The following is a 17,246-nucleotide window of genomic DNA, read 5'->3' as shown; positions in this document are numbered from 1 at the left end:
TATACCAAACAGTATGTGAAACAATTTGCACTGTTTTAAATACAATTCCAGTCTTCACCTTTTTGCTATGGCTTGTTGCATCCCTTTCCTGCTGATCCCCTGCAGCCTCTTGGCAGCTGTTTCCTATCTGCATTCATGCACTCTGGCCAGGATTGCTGCACAGCTCCCCTGAGTGCCCACACAGCGCCCCTAAGAGCTGCACAGGCCCCCTGGGAGCCCATACAGACCACCAGAGAGCCCACACAGCCCCCCTGAGAGCCCACACAGCCCCCCTGAGAGCCCATACAAACCACCTGAAAGCCCTTATAGACCACCTGAGAGCCCACCTGAAAACCCTTATAGCCCCCCAGAGAGCCGCACAGCCCCCCTGAGAGCCCATACAAACCACCTGAAAGCCCTTATAGACCACCTGAGAGCCACACAGCCCCCCTGAGAGCCCACACAGCCCCCCCAGAGAGCCACACAACCCCCCAGAGAGCCCAAACAGACCACCTGAGAGCCCACCTGAAAACCCTTATAGGCGACCCAGAGAGCCACACAGCTCCCCAGAGAGCCCATACATACCACCTGAGAGACCACAGAGCCCACCCAAAAGCCATAATAGACCACCTGAGAGCTTCACGGCTCCCCTGAGAGCCTGTACAGACCACCAGAGACCCCACAGAGCCCACCTGAGAGCCACACAGCCCTCTGAGAGCCCGTACAGACCACCTCAGAACTGCAGAGCCCCCCTGAGAGTATTCAGGTCTAATTGAAGGGTTGGCACTTTGAGATACATAATTTGGTTTAGTGATCCAGCTTGGGCACTCAGGCTCAAAAAGGTTCACCATCACTGCCCTAGAGTATGTGGTGACAAATGTGGGAATATTTGATTCACTTCTATTATCTTTTCTAGTACCTTGTTTATGGTCACATCCCCATACACAATCCCATCTGGATCTCTGTGATACTTGGCGCTTGCCCTTCTCATTGAACCAGGTTGGATAACCCCTTGACTCGAGCTGGAAAAAAATAACTGATGCTTTCTGCTGAAAGAGATCCATAGTGGAACAATTGTGCAGTAAATTCCCCTAATACTTGTAGTATGAGCCTGGGTGAAGGCTGGTTGCTCTCAATATTGAGTTAACAGCTGTGGGTTTCCGGTAGGTGTATGTGTCGACAAGACTTGCTTCAATATCTACTTGTAGTATAGGGTCCAATAAATAGACCTCAACCAGATTCCAGTTACCCGTAAAATGTAAATTAAAATAATTATGATTCATATGGGCAATAAATGCTTCATCCACCTCACCTTTCCACACTAACAGAAGATCATTAATGCAGCGTCCAAACCACATGACGCTGTTTTTGAAGGGATTCCCCACAGCAAAAATGTGGAGCTCTTCCCACCACCCAATACAAAGATTGGTGAGAGAGGTTAAAAATGTTGCCCCCATAGATGATCCACATCTCTGCAGATAACAAAAGCCCCCATCAAACATGAAAAAATAGTTACTATATTTGCATTGATGATGCTCTAAGGCCCTAAACACTAAATCATGCGGTATGAATGAATAAAGGGCATGATCCAACGTGACCCATAAATCATTTTTCCACTGTACATTCAACAAAGGCCTCAAAATAGATGTGTCTCTTGCAAGCTGGCAACTGTTGTACTAAGGGCTGCATATGGCTATCCACCCACTGTCCTAACCTTTCCATTAGTGAACCAATCCACACCCCAATGGGAGCAACCCTCTGGAAAGGGTTCTCCTTTATGTATCTTTGGCAGATGGTGAAAAACCGGCACTATGGGAAATTAAACTACTAACTATTCGGCTGTCTTTTGACTCAGAGCTTCCATATTCACTCCCAAACGTGTAAGTTCTTATAGGGATTTCTTAAAATCTTTTGTAGGATCACTGTCAAGAACACAATAGGACCCAGGCAGCCGCTATGGGGCCCGGTGCACAGGGGGGTCCGGCCAGATGCCGTGCGGGCCGCCTGGGTCGCTATGGCATATTATGCTGGTGTCTTTCACTGGCGGCTGTGAGAAGAATGTTCTGCTGTTCAGATCACTGACAGTGATCTGTGTAGCAGCGTGTTCTTCTCACAGCCGCTGCGGAGTCAATGAGAGCCAGCAGCGGCGGTAGAGCAGGCTGGACCCGGCAGTGGAGGAGGAGGCGGGGCCTGTGGTCGGCAGCAGAGGAGGAGGCGGGGCCCGGTGATGGAGAAGGAGGCAGGCCTGGGGATGGAGGAGGAGACGGGGCCCATCAGCGATCGTGCAGTAAGAGGAGGGGGACAGGTAAGGAGTGTGACCAGCCCACCTGAGGGTGACCCTGCAGAGCCCACCATAGATAATCTATGGTGGGCTCTGCAGGGTCACCCTCAGGTGAGCTGCATGGGATCTCAAATGGGTATATGTATAAAAAAGTAACTCGCACTCCAATAGAATTTCAAGTCAAAAACGGTTCATTGACTCGATTGCTATCAAATCATATAGCGACGTTTCGGAACAACAGCGGCTCCTTCTTCAGGCAAACAGAATGTGAAGGATCTCAAGTAGGCTCTGCAAGGGGCATAACTAGAAGTCACAGGGCCCAATACAAAATTTTGCTATGGAGCCCTGTCATTTCTAGTTACGCCCCTGCAATAGGTGTTCACATCTGAAAACTAACAGAGGGCCTCTGCCCTATAACCCTTGGTGTTCATAACAACCACAGAGCCACCCTTATCTGTGTTCCTGATAGTAATTGCCTTCCTCTCTTTGCACGTGGTAGACAATTTATCGAAAGTTGAAGAGGCTGTTCTCTCTGTCTCTTTACTTAGTATTAGGAGCTTGATTTCCACCACATCCTGAAAGGCATCTATAACCGAGCTCCTAGGCTGTACAGGGTAGAAAAAATTATCTCCCATATGAAAACTGCCAAAAGAAGGAAAACCACAGTCACCCTCTGATAGCAATTCATCCAAAATGGATTGAGACATCAGATCCTGAAAAACAAAAGTTGCCTGGAAACCTACCAAAACAGTTATCCACCCCAGAACCAGCTGTTTCAATGACCTGTTCTGGCCGGGCAAAGTGTTTCCTTTCCTCAATGCAATGTTTCTTACAAATCTATTCACATGACATATTGGATCAAAAACATTGAAATGAAATGTTGGTGAAAAGGAAAGACCTTTAGGGAGATGTCCTCCTTGGTTAAATCATAGTCTGAAATGTCCATCACATTATTTCTTGTTGTGTCCCTTTGTTTGAAAACTCAGCTTCTATAGGATCTCCACCATCGGTGGGTCACTTGTTTATATTTTGGACAGTTTGCGATTGTCATATAATACTTCCCCCACTGTTGTTATGGGTTTTAGAACATAATGTTTGGATTTGATGATTTCCACCCATAGTTTTGAAGTGTGCATTCTCGCTTTTTCCTCTCTTTTTGTTTTAATGTCATTACATAGATTGTTTATTACTGTACATACAGGTGCTCCTAAGCGTTTCTCCCCGCCCTATGTGGCATGTAATTTTAGTGGGTTTGATCTTGGTTCACAATCGTCTAAGACAAGGTTGAGTAAGGCAGCAATGCCTGAGCCATAATTTTTTTGTGCAGATGCATGTGGAATAAAATGTGATTTTTTTTGGAAGAGCATTGTATGCCAGTATTGCAGTTTCTAAGATAGGTATTCCAAAAGAATCAAATGTGCATCAAATGTAGATTACAAGGATGCATGAAGGGGTGAGCTGTACATTTTGTGTTTTTAGATCACATTACAGTACTGTGGACCTCTAAACAGTGACTTGACAATATGTAGGTAAAATATTGCAATTCTGATATGGTCAGTAGGGATAATGTTCTTTACATCAGTGGGAAAAACGACTACCTCTTGCCACTGATCATCAATAAAGGAAGGATTCTTCTTCCAACTGACCATCAATGTAAGGGGCGCCTCCCAGCCTAGGTACACCACTGCTTCTACATACCTCTACATCAACCTTAACAAGTGAATAAAAGTTATTTAAAGGAGAACTATGGGGTTAAGGCTTTTCCCCATAGTTCTCCTTAGGGTAACGGGAGCGGGGAATCCAGCCCCTCCCCTGTCACAGCAGAGAGTCGTGACAGGATCGAGAGGTGAGCGAACGCCGGTATGTGTTCGCTCACCTCCCGATCTACTGGGCCGACCTGTGACAGTCTCATTGTCACAGGTCGGCTAGAACTATGAGGTGAGTGAAAAGCACTCACCTCATAGTTCTCCTTTAAGATTAACACAGTTGAAACAGTCCAATGAATCCAGTAACATGGATTCATTGCATTGCGTACATAAGTAATGTTGATAATGTTGACTTTAGTGGTTAATGTAGTTCTACCTTTTTATAAACTACTTAAGATCATCATTGTAGAGAATATCCAAAGTATGGAATCCCTGGATAAATTCAGTTAACAGTAAGGACCCCAAGAATGTCTCCTAGGTTTTGATTGAAGCCTTTTCTAGAATGAAGTATCATCAACTGTTTATCTTAGATAAAGTTGTTTCACCTTCTGTTCTATGTAGTCAGGGCCACCTCTATATTTTCTATTTTAAAATGTTACTGTGGTTATCCTTACAAGTAACACAGTAGATTTTCCATTGACACTATATTTGATGCAGAGCCCAATGGGAGATTGGTATCATTAGAAGTGACTGCATTAGTTGTTATTATTAGAGGTGACTGTTTAATAACTACATTATTATACTTTTTGTTTATAGGGACCACCAGGTTTGCCCGGTTTGAAGGGTGATTCAGGTCCAAAAGGTGAAAAGGTAAGTCCTTATTTTGTTACCAGACAGAAACAAGAGTACAGGCTTCCAGTACATGATGGAGAGTGCTGTCTTGTGGGCTGACACAACTATATAGTAAGCAGGGATAGTGGTAATGTTATCACTGCCAGTTCTGTAAGTAGCCTTCCTCCAATAAGGGTTGGCTGAAGGCTACTTACAGAACTTGGAACTACAGACCTTGGGTCGCTATACACAATGTGACCCTTCTGTTCACTATGTTCTCTAATGTTGTTTGCTTCTAGCAAGCATATTGGCTTCTAAGTAGATGCATTTTCGCAGTAACAGCTCAGGCCCAGGATGTCATGACTGGCCTGAGGGAAGGGAGGGGGTTCAAATCCTACCTAACTTTACCCAAAAAGAAATAGACATTACTAGCACACACATGGGTGGCTCCTGCAAGGGGAGGGAACGCCCCTAAAACAGGATATCAGGGCCAGTACTGTGGGGATCAGCTGATTCTGCAGGAAACTAATACTTTGATACATCAAGGAGCATAATCTATGGTAAGTGAAATAGCTTAAAAACCCTTTGACTTTAATATCACTTTAAAGTCCATTTAGTTTATCACAGCCAATTGCCAGTTTTTTTTTCTTTTAGCATATACTTTTTACCTTTTTTCATTTATTTTTGCATCTCAGTGATGCTGATATCCTGCAGCCTTTTTATCCATTTCCTGTCTACATGCATGCACTCCAGCAGGGGTTGCGTGTCATTGCTCAGGACAGGCTTTTTTGATGGTGAGAATATGCCCGCAGAATGATTTTTTTTTCTGTTAGATATGCCATTTAAAACATTTTGTTAAATTTGCTCAATAAGTGCAAACAAGTACCTGTTGATCTTGCCAGAAATATTGTGAGCTGATGACATCCTACGCTCTCTGCCTGTGCTGATTGTCAGTCAGATAGCATTGTTCCTAGCTATCACCACACCACAGAACACCTCTGCCCTTTGTTATGGAGACTAGGGGAGAGGTTTGTGTTCTGTAGTCCACTTCTAGGGTGACAATGCTACTGCTCCATAGCTCACCCTCGGAAAGGAATATGTTACTGGCAGGATCACCAAAGGAAAAAAAAAAAAAAAAAAAGTACTGATGAGCTGCAATATATTAAATTTTGTTCTTGGGTTTAAATAAGCTTTAAAGCATGACAAAAACACAACCTATTATTCTGGGTCTGGGTTGGGAACTCATCAAGTTTCTATATCTGCAGCCCCTCAAATCTTCAGAAAATGAAATCAGAATTAATAATGGGTTAGAATTACATACCTAAAAATCTCTGCTATGCACAAAGTAATTGTCTTTATTAGTCTTGTTTAGACAATTCTTCTTTAAGGCTGATCTTTCTTTGTGTGCTAGAATAAAGGTGCCTCAAAACTATTTAACATCTATTAGGAGTATTTGTGATATTACTAGAAATAATATTTACTCTTGAAAAATATACCTTTGTTCGTAAACTGTTACAGTCATAGCAGCCTCAATGTCTTCTAAATTACTGTGTTTACTGCAGTGACGGTGTTTTCTCTGATAAATGTATTATTGGAATCAGTGTAATTGTTTTGTACTTTCTGTGTAATTAGCTCTCACAACTTAATTCCTGTAAATTAACAACATAAGTCATTCTGCTTCATTTCGTGCATCATTTATGAAATGGGAAGACCATACAGGCCTGTTAACAAGTCATTTTTTGCTCCTGTTTTAGGGTCATCCTGGTTTAATTGGCCTCATTGGACCTCCGGGAGAACAGGGTGAAAAGGGAGACCGTGGTCTACCAGGTCCTCAGGGTACTCATGGACCGAAAGGAGAACAGGTAATGCATCCCCTCTGTTTCTGCCCAAGTCATTGCTGAACATAACAAATTATAGAAATCTACAAGACTGCAAGGCAGGGATTAACGCACTCAATAACTTTGCTATTATCAATATGATCTATCTCACCAGTTACACCATTGTTTTGCAGGGTATTTTTGGCCCATCTGGGCCTGTGGGTCCTCCCGGTCCTCCAGGATTGCCGGTATGTTTCCTTAAGATAAATGTATATTCCCAGTTCTTTATTAGTTATTGATTACATTGCAAGCAAACAATCTATGTTATGATAATTATCAATTGTGATTTCCATTGCAGGGTGGTCCTGGGCCAAAAGGTGCTAAAGGGTCATCAGTAAGTAGAATATTCTGAATCTCTCCTGTTCAGTTGTTACATTCACATGCATAGCCCCATAATGCTATCTCCGTTTCTAGGGTCCAACCGGTCCAAAGGGTGAGATGGGTATTCCTGGCCCTCCAGGTCCTCCAGTGAGTAATACGCTCTTGTATTGAAATCTGCAGATGCTATCAGTAGAACACTTATAGGTCGGTCTGTAAGATCCCAAATTTTGTTGCAGGGTCCCCCAGGAGAAGTTATACAGCCACTTCCTGTTCAGTCATCGAAGAGAACCAAGCGAAATATTGATGCCAGTCAAGTGGTGGATGAAGGAAATACAGATACAAACTACATGGACTATGCTGACGGTATGGAGGAAATCTTTGGCTCTCTAAATTCCCTGAAACTGGAAATTGAACAGATGAAACACCCATTGGGCACTCAGGGTAATCCTGCCAGGACATGCAAAGACTTACAGCTATGTCACCCCGACTTCCCTGATGGTAAGTTTAATGAGAATGATAAATACACAGTTGTAGAGAATACACAATATGGATACTGCATTGTGCATCCCTGTAAGTGAAGTCACTGGTAACACTGGTAGAAATGTTGCACTATCCAATATACTGTAAATGTGAAGTCACTAATAATATGAAACCTGCTGGGAGAGAAATATGTAGCCTGCCATTGCTGAATATGCTTTCTGAAAGAGCTAAATATCTGTCTACAGTGCTATTTCACCAGTTTAATTATTTGAGTCATTCACCTGAAGCAAGTAAGCAGCTATTTAGGTGGGAACTGAACACATTGGATCACCACAACAGCCAGGCTAATGGCAATGTTAGAAAGACCTCAGTAAAGTTAGCCCTTCCTCATCACAACTTTTTCTTGAAATGACAAAGACACAAAACACCCACATGATGCACATGATCGGCAGTGCCTTTCATTTGGAATGGCACCCCAATGCAGCTTGCAAATGCACGTGCATTGCAGTGCAACACTACAAACAGATGGGAACCATCTGTGATTTGGTTTGGTGTTTTTACGTGTGTTTGTTTGGTTTTTGGTGTGTTATGGTGCATTGAAATTTAAAATGTTGGGTCACCTTAATACAATACATGCTAACATGCAGTAACACACTGTACATTTGTGGAAGGGTAAATCATTAGTGAATTTCTTTCTCACCTGATTCAGTCAGCTCTACATTGGAGCTCCAAATTTCCTCTGGCCAATATAGACATCTTATAGAAACTATTTAGCGCTTCTGCCTGTAAAATGCAGAGTGTGAAAACAATGAGGATTGTGAGAATGTACAATACGTACTAATAATTGCTGCTGATGGCCCAGATACAAGGCAATGCTTACAAGCTTTCTGCTTTTCTTTTCCCTGATCTAGGTGAATATTGGATTGATCCTAACCAGGGCTGCTCCCGAGACTCCTTTAAAGTTTACTGCAATTTTACGGCAGGTGGAGAATCGTGCATCTTTCCAGACAAGAAGTCTGAAGGAGTAAGTGCTGTAGACTTCCTTTGAATGTGGCATTAGGAAGGCTTGAAATGTCTGGCACCAGTAAGGCTTGGCAATGGAAGGAAGGCAGAGAGTCCAGTATTTTAATATCACTTAATTAATTGCCTCCTCTCCCCAGACACTTCACGTCTGAGCTATTGACTGCCTGGGCCTGATCAAAGCAATCAGCAACAGAGGACAGTCAAAGTGTGTGTTAATATTGCTCAACACTTCAAGGCCCTCTCCATCGATAATACCAGCTGGGAAAATCCACTAGAGACCCCAGCACTCTGGCACATAAAAACAAAGGTTTATCTAGTCTGTCCTGCGGCAGTCTACGCAGACTTCAAGACCTGATGGTCAAATTATCTGTTCAAGCCTGTGATCACTCAGCAAGGCCTAACAGTGCTGATTCCTAAAACAATGCCATGAATTCAAAGTAAATTATACAATCTATAACATTTGAAGGTCATGGTGACTGGTGGATATTTCATACATTTGGCAGAGATGGTAAGTTTGCTAAATGCTAATGAATCCCCACGACATTAAACACATGTAAATGCATATTTTGTTCCTAAAAGAATGTGAATTGTCTGCGTCCCCAGAGAAAAGAAAGGTTTCCAACAAGTAAGCACACATTTTGGTTTTATTTAAACCTATAATAGCAGAAAGAAATTTTAAGACTACTTCAACAATTTCCATTTTTGATAAAAGCTATACAAATTAACCCACCTGAGGGTATTGGAATCCCCAAAATATATACATTGGTGATATCTTTGCACACACCTGATTTGTCCATAAGGGGACATTTTTAGATTTTGATATAAGTCATATTATGAAGGAGCTGTAATGCTCCAAAGTGGACAGAAAACCAGAAACACCCAGATGGAAGGGAACAGAGTTTGGAATTATGGCATGAAGATCTTAATGCCAGAAGTCCCAAGTCATATAGGAAGCCAGGGCTGACTTTGCACACCAGGCTCAACCTATAACTAAAATAGCACTTTTGGGTGAACTGACCCTTTAAATAATATGTATAAACTAACTCTATGCAGCACCCAAATCCCAACTATAGTACAAGACCTGTGATATATAATGACATACCACCTATTGATGGAACAATTGCTGCATAGTTGACTCTGCCCTTTCAGATTTCTCTGCGGCAGTTAAATAATTGTGATGGTTGAAACCGAAAACCTTAAGACAATGCCTTGTTTTATACCTTGCTGCCCACAGGATTAATATTTCAATAGCTCTGCTTGTGTCAGCTCTCTCCCTGCAGCTATTAAATTTATTTAATAGACCTATGGATCTTTATTTGTTTAATGCAAGCAGCAAGCTGTTTAAGATTGTAGAGTGCTGGCAGACTAAGCAGAAGACTACAGTATAGTCATTTTAAAATGTGTATACATAGACTCCCCCATAAAGGGGGGCACATGGTCCCTTATAAAACTGATGTACACTTTGTGGCATTTAAACAGTGCTGACTTGGTAATGAGGTGCCAAATGTGTAAAATCATTCCCCACAATGTAACATTACCAGCTGCTCTGCTGACACCAAAAACGTGAGATCCATGGATTCATGCTGTGTACAACAGATTCTAATCCTTGATCTGCATGCTGTAGCAAAAAACAGATTTGTCAGCCCAGCAATGTTTTCCAGTCTTCGGTCATTCAGATTTGGTGATCCGTGTCCCCTGTAGCCTAATTTGCCTCTTCATAGTGGACAGGAGAGGACCCAGCGTGGTCATCTGCTTCTCTAGGCTGTTCTCTTTATGCTTCTCAATGTTGAATGTTGAAAAACAGCCTTCTGCACAGCACCACAGTAAAGAGAAGTTTTTGGAGCAACTGTGACCTTCCTTTCAGTCTGAACAAGTTTGGCTATTTTCATATGACCTCTGTTCAGAATGTGTTTGCTCTGCAGATTTGCTGCTTGTTGGATTTTTTTGTGCTATTTTCTGTAAAATCTACAGAGTGTAGTGTGTAAAAGTCCCAGAAGGTCAGCAGTTTCTGAGATCCTGCAGCAACATAGGCGTAATAAGCTTAATGTAAAGAATCTTAGGGTCTACAGTATATGCTACAAGGCTACCTGGGCTCATCTCAACTGCCATTAATTTGGGATGTTAATATAAAACAGCCTCAGGAGATTGCAAGGGACAACTTTATGGTCAGATATATGTGTTTCTGCACAGCTCTCACATTCTCTCAGTTCAGTTATAGGGATTTTGCCATAGGGCCCTGCTATATATATCAACATCTACATACACCTCAAGTATAGATTAGAGCTTTGCAATGTATTTTTTTAAGTATTACTTGCAAGGAGCTAGAATGGTCTGAATCTCTGCAGCAAGTAGAATGGTTTAAAATGTTCTGTGTGGGCTTATTATAACTTGACCCAGCCTTGCCAATGTTTGATGTAGGTGCTGTAGATGGTGTGGGGGGTGGCTTTGGTGTTCAGCTGCAATTCTAGTGTAACCCTGTATTTCCTCCTATCCTTTCCCTTCCACAATTCAGGCTAGACTTACCTCCTGGCCCAAAGAGAACCCCGGTTCCTGGTTCAGTGAATTCAAGCGTGGTAAACTGGTAAGATTTAGACTTTCAGTTCTGTCCCTGTAACCCATGTCATATTTTACAGAATAAAGTGGCTCGTTGGCCCAAAGAGGTGCCTGGTACATGGTATAGCCATTACAAGCGAGGGTCCATGGTAAGTGGCTAACCCGGCCTTCAGTCTCGAACCAGAGAACGGATCCTGCTTCGGTTATGGCCAAACCACTCTGCATGTCTACTAACACTAGTCGTGGGGGAAATGGTGTTTCTGGTTTACCAGAAGAAAATAATTTAAGGTGGACTTGGAAAGGAAACTAAAACTTTATTCAGAATTTCCAACAGTGACAGACTGTTTTTCAACAGCTGCAAGGAGTTCTCAAACCAACACAAATTGGTCAGCACCAAAACAGGCACAATTATTATTTTTACAAATGAATCCCCAAGTTATTGTGTCAGTCTTGGTCTGAAAAATTATTGTAGCCAATCAATAGTCTCTCAAATTACATTTTCACCACCATACCCTACCTGCCCAGTTTGCCCATAGATTAGCAAAAAACTCTGGGGGAACATGGACACCATATTGCATTGTTTGGCTAATTAGTCATTTTGTCAATTTTATAATATGTACTATTCCCCTATTCCCCCTTTAGAAGACTAATGTAGAAGAAAACGACTCTCAGGCCATTAGTAAAAAAATAACATTTTAGGCTGAGATAGGTTTCCCTAGTGCAGATGTGTTCTGTTTACACAGCTCTGCACATTACCAGTCAGTGGGGCTCACTTTCTGTTATCCTTGCCATAGAAAAATATGACACACCGTAAGACAGAGATCAAGCGACATGAAGACTATAGTTCAGTCTATAGAGATATTCAACCAGTTCATTCTCACATTGTTTCCTTGCACCTATGTGCACATTAACACACACATTTACCACTAAGTGTGGTATATGAATGGAAACCCAATTCACATACAGTATTTAGTTGTGCTCAAAATTTTGCATACCCTTGGAGAATTGGTAATATATGTACCAAGAAAACCTGAGTGAGCAGGCAAAACACATTTCTTTTACTTCTTATGGGACTCATATTCAACTGTAGGTCATAACAGAATGGCACAATCATAAAACAAAACATGGCAATAAATAAAAAAAAATGACCCCTGTTAAAAAGTCTGCATACCCTTAGTTCTTAATACTGTGTATTGCCCCCTTTAGCATCAATTGTCTATGACAATAAGTGATTGAACAGTACTGACTGGCATTTTCAAGGCTTTGGATATCTTTTTATATCCTTTTCCATCTTTATAAAGTTCCATTACCTTGTTACGCAGGTCTTTTGATAGTTCTGTTCTGCTCCCCATGGCTCAGTATCTAGCCTGCTCAGTGCATACACGTGAGAGCTAACACACAATGAGTCTGTTACCTCTCACATGGATGCAATGAGCAGGCTAGTGAGACTATTTATACAAAGACACTAATTGTGTCTGTGAAGGTTCTCATTCATCCAGGTCATGGCATATACTGTATGTAAAAAAATAAGTCAAGGCAACTGGACTTGCTGTATTTTTCTTGAAGACGTTTCACTGGTCATCCAACCAGCTTTCTCAATTCAGAATGACTTGTACAAAACTTCTATGGGAATAAATATGGTGAATGTAAAAATGGAGAAGCCAAGCTTGAATAGGGGTGGGGTGGGGGTGAGACGTCTATTGTCTGCCACATACAATGCTGTTTTAACACCTCTCTCTGGGCAGGTTATTAACACCTCCTAGACTTCTGTTATGCAAATGCAATCAACACCTGGTTGAGACTAACAGATTATGTGGATTGGAGCAACATTCACAATATTTATTCCCAGATAATTTTTTGTACAAGTCTTCTGATTTGAGAAAGCTGGTCGGATGACCAGTGAAATGTCTTCAAGAAAAATACAGCAAGTCCAGTTGCCTTAACTTATCTTTTACAGATCAAGACACTAGTTGCAATTTAAAAAGCCACAGATGTGGGAAATTAACCTTTAATTGCCATTTTAACCTGTGTGTGTCACCTTGTGTGTCTGTAACAAGGCCAAACATTCCAGGGTATGTCAAGTTTTGATGAGGGCCATTTGGGTGATTTCTGTCATCATTATGATTTAAAAAGGAGCCAAACAACTACGTGATAATAAATGGCTTCACATTAGCTCTGACATTTTTTTTTTTTTTATCCATTTAAATCATAGGGCTACCTTATTCCAACATGCTTCAAGATGTGATGGAGCGCTAGGGCACATATTAAAATGCTGAACAGAAATAAAATACTGTTTGTATTAGCAGTCTTGTACAAGTAATAGATAAAACTAGTACAATTTATATATTTCAAGGTTTTTGCTTTTAGGTTTTCTTGTTAAACAGACCTACCTGAATAAGGTTTCCTAGATAGTATTAGGGGGCCATAGGAATGCAACAGTAACTTGGGCTTCATCGCCATAAAGCATTATTAATCTGTATATTATCAAATGCACACACACCGCTGTTCCAATATCTACATTATGCCAATTGTCCACCTTAAAACACTTGTTTCCTCTGGGTATGTTTTTCACAGGGATCCCCACAAACTAAGAATCTGGGGCCATTTCTGCATTGATTTCCTACAAGGAAAGTGCTGCCTGTGTCAGATGACATGGACATCAAATATGGTACCTATGAGCCCTTCATGACAACGCACACCAGTAATGTAACCTAATCTGTTCATGGTCTTAAATCCGTGTTTCTCCAAATATCCCTATCAGCATTGTATGATATGGCAACGCTACGTAAATACAAGATTACATACCCCAGTTTTACCACTGTCAAAGCATTTGGCATACACTGGGGTATTTTTTGCCTCCTATAGTATTATTCCTGAATACTCTTGGAATAGGCCTGATGAGTTTTTATACATGGCAGAGGTTTAAAGAAATGGTCATCATATACCCAGTTTCTAGGAACTGTCTGTACACGCCAAATTTGTCCATCTTTTATGGCCTTTTCAGTCATTAGGGAACTGCATATCCCAACATTACCTAGCCAATCAGGTTCTGAAGTTTTCCATTCTTAGCTAGTCACCATGCTGGTTAAAACAGGCCTCCTGTTCTTAAAGTATCTTATTCAGCAATCTGTTTGAGGCAAGTTAGGAATTTGTCGTCAAGAGTGGCTATTTTCTGAGCTTCTTCGTTTTCAGGCAGTTAGTTTGACCTGCCATGATCTTCCCTCTTAGAATCTTCCTCCTGCAGGATGCTTCTCTCTCCTTTAGCTAGTGCTGTTTAAAAAAGTGCCAGGCAGAGGAGGAGTGGTGAGGCTGCTTGATGTGTTACGCAGCAACCTCCTGCTCCTCTCCTAGAGGAGACTTTGCTAGGAGTGATGAGGGAGGTTTATAACTTGAATCAAATGTTCCTGGGGAAAAAAATAAAAGAATATATATCTCTCTAAAGTGACATGTTCTCTTTAAGAGCAGATGCTTTGATTTTTTTAATTGGCCTTTCCTGAGAAAGCTACACCTAGCAGACAGATTGTTTTGTTCTGTCGTGTATGTTACATGTGACACAGAATTATGTGTCCAGCGGGTGAGCTATATTTGTTTACAGTCAGCTAGAGAAGGAATCAGAACCTGCTGTGTAGAAGTAGAGACTCGGCCTGGTTTTGCGATCATGAAGAAATGATGAACACAGCTCCGCTTCCTATATCATAGGTACTTTGTTCAGTTTAGGATGGCTGCTTTGAAGTACAAAACTTTCCAGCTCCCTCCTGCCTGTCTTGCTGGAATCGGCGGCTCTCTATGTCTTAACTTCACAGTGTCTTTCAAGCCAGCTTTTTTTTTTAATGTCAATCTCTGTGCTATTGAGCGATTTCTTTATAAGCCTACTTCATCCTGAATCCCCCCAGTGCTTCCTTGCTTTGGAGACTGAAGCGAAATTAACGGCAGGTACTGTGGACCATGTTTAACTTAAAGAGACAGCCGGCACCCCTGCGCAAACTCTGGTGCCACAGCATGGAATTCTGGGATGGAACGATGTTCCCCCATTGTCGCCATCAGTAGAGGTCACCCACAGATGTACACAACCTCATCTACTAAAGCATTTCAAAAAGGAAATCATGTGAAGTAGTTGGAACATCTAATTGCAAGGCATCACTGGACAAGTCTGACACACACAAAAGGGAAAGCCTTTCAAAATCTGAAAAGTTCAGTGGGTCCTGACAGTGCAGTGATTAGAACAAGCATTGTCAGTATTGAGGATGTCCCCATGGTGTATAAATATACTCTCTAGGATAATACAGTGCATCCTGACACAAGCATGCACACTATCTTCCATGTTTGCAAACCCTAAAGAGAGCCTGTTACAACATAGGTTTCCATCCAGAACTAAAGATACTGCCATTGCCCAATTCCTAAGACAGTGCTACTCTACAGCAGCACAGTGAAATGTCTACTCTTGGAACTAATGTGGATTCAGGGAACTAAAAAGGAACCTTGGTTGTGGCAGACCGCAGCCATCATGACAGGCTCCCATTACTATACTTTGATAAATGAGGTTGTCCTTCCATGTGCCTTCTTCAGGTGACAGTGAGTAATAATATAAAAATATACAAAAAAAGCAACGGTAGGAAATGGTGGGTCTGCACACATCAAATCTCATTCATCTAAAATACAAACTGTCTGCTATGACCTTAACAACCAATCACTTTCTCCAAGACATTCCCCCCCTGCTGCACTGGGGGGATGGATGTGGGAATCTGATTGGTCTGGCAGACACAGACAGAAAAACAGAATTCCACTGCAGAGGTCACATGACTCTGGAGTGCGCACGTTGCCGGCTGTGTCTACCAGTTGCATGCCTTTCTCTCCCCGGTCAGTCATGGGTCCGGCTCAGGAGCCAGTGCCGTCCCAGGTTGGTATCTTCTACAAAATGCAAATAATAATGTGATATGGTTGTCCTAGATGTTTCTGATCAGTTATATGTTTTATTGTGTCATACAATGATTAAAAGAGAGCGTGCTATTCTATTCCTGCTACAGAGCAGGAGACAGGAGACGGGTCAGGCAATGCACAATGCATAGTGACAGGACAATAGGGAGGGGCAGGACCAGAGCAGTGCACTTCAGGTTTCAGGGCTTCTTTAAAGGTGTACTTCAGCCAAACAGCTTACACAGATGAATCACATACATTGGAATTATTTTACCTGCCAAATTCTTTTGGCAAACACTTGACTCATAACTCCCTGTGTCTAACACTTTTCAGTCCATGCAAGTCTGCAGACGCTTGCCACAAACCTATATATCTGCTATTAAGAGTGCTAATTGACATCAGTGGTGACACCTAGCGAAGTACCTTCCTATCCATCAGCTTATATTTCAGCCACTCATACTTTTAAACTATCCAGCTTTGTGATGAGAGCTATCACCACCTCTAACATAATATGGAGTTCACAGAATGGGAGCATGACAGCTTTGCTGTGACTGGTTCCCTTTAGACATCCTATATGCCATCTCCAGTAAAATTATCATATATAGAAATTATGTATGTGTATATATTTATTCCAGTGTACTTCATATACCATAGCACTGGGATGACCACTAATATTTTTACAGTAGGCAGTACATTATCATAAAGTGTAGGAGAAAATAACCCTAAGGTCATACGAGTCCCCCAGAGAATGGTGTAGATTTCTGCATGCTTTTTATTTTTACAGTTGTCCTATGTGGATTCGGATGGAAATCCCATTGGCGTTGTACAGATGACATTCCTGCGGTTACTCAGTGCCGCTGCCAGGCAGAACGTTACCTACAACTGCTACCAGTCCGTGGCTTGGCACGATGCCTCCTCTGACAGCTACGACAAGGCCATCCGCTTCTTGGGATCAAACGATGAAGAGATGTCTTATGACAACAACCCTTACATTATAGCCATCATGGACGGCTGTGCAGTAAGTATCGAAGAAACTTCCGTTGGTGTGATGAAAGATTTGATCATTTTGACATACAATTTAGAACGATGTTAGGGATTGCACACTATTAGTCTTAAATGTAATTCATCTCAGATGAATAAAGCGGCATCAAGCCTCATCAGTCTGTGTGTTTGACTGACACAGAGTTAATTCCGAGGAGATGTCTCTATCTTCATTCAGTCTGGCTGGCGGTAATACAGAAAACTATTGATCAGCACACCGATTTCAGCCTGCCAGGCTGCTATAAGAAACACGAGAAGGATTATTAGTTTTGACACAGGGAGAAAAAAAAAAATGATCAA

The 17,246-nt window shown here is 41.9% G+C and overlaps 1 protein-coding gene across 1 annotated transcript in view; it reads left to right on the top strand.

The window, feature by feature from the left end:
- Nucleotides 1–17,246, top strand: part of LOC108796813 (collagen alpha-1(V) chain-like) — a 210,575-nt gene that overhangs the window by 189,788 nt on the left and 3,541 nt on the right. The window contains exons 57-65 of the mRNA XM_018568345.1: nucleotides 4,723–4,776; nucleotides 6,492–6,599; nucleotides 6,749–6,802; nucleotides 6,913–6,948; nucleotides 7,029–7,082; nucleotides 7,172–7,433; nucleotides 8,327–8,439; nucleotides 10,951–11,019; nucleotides 16,690–16,923. Of these exons, the coding sequence (XP_018423847.1) occupies nucleotides 4,723–4,776; nucleotides 6,492–6,599; nucleotides 6,749–6,802; nucleotides 6,913–6,948; nucleotides 7,029–7,082; nucleotides 7,172–7,433; nucleotides 8,327–8,439; nucleotides 10,951–11,019; nucleotides 16,690–16,923 (984 nt within the window). The remainder of the gene's footprint in view (nucleotides 1–4,722; nucleotides 4,777–6,491; nucleotides 6,600–6,748; nucleotides 6,803–6,912; nucleotides 6,949–7,028; nucleotides 7,083–7,171; nucleotides 7,434–8,326; nucleotides 8,440–10,950; nucleotides 11,020–16,689; nucleotides 16,924–17,246) is intronic.

The sequence above is a fragment of the Nanorana parkeri genome, unplaced genomic scaffold (genome assembly GCF_000935625.1).
Source record: "Nanorana parkeri isolate BGI_ZX_2015 unplaced genomic scaffold, ASM93562v1 scaffold1174, whole genome shotgun sequence".
NCBI lineage: Eukaryota > Metazoa > Chordata > Amphibia > Anura > Dicroglossidae > Nanorana > Nanorana parkeri.
This window is presented reverse-complemented; position numbering and strand designations above follow the sequence as displayed.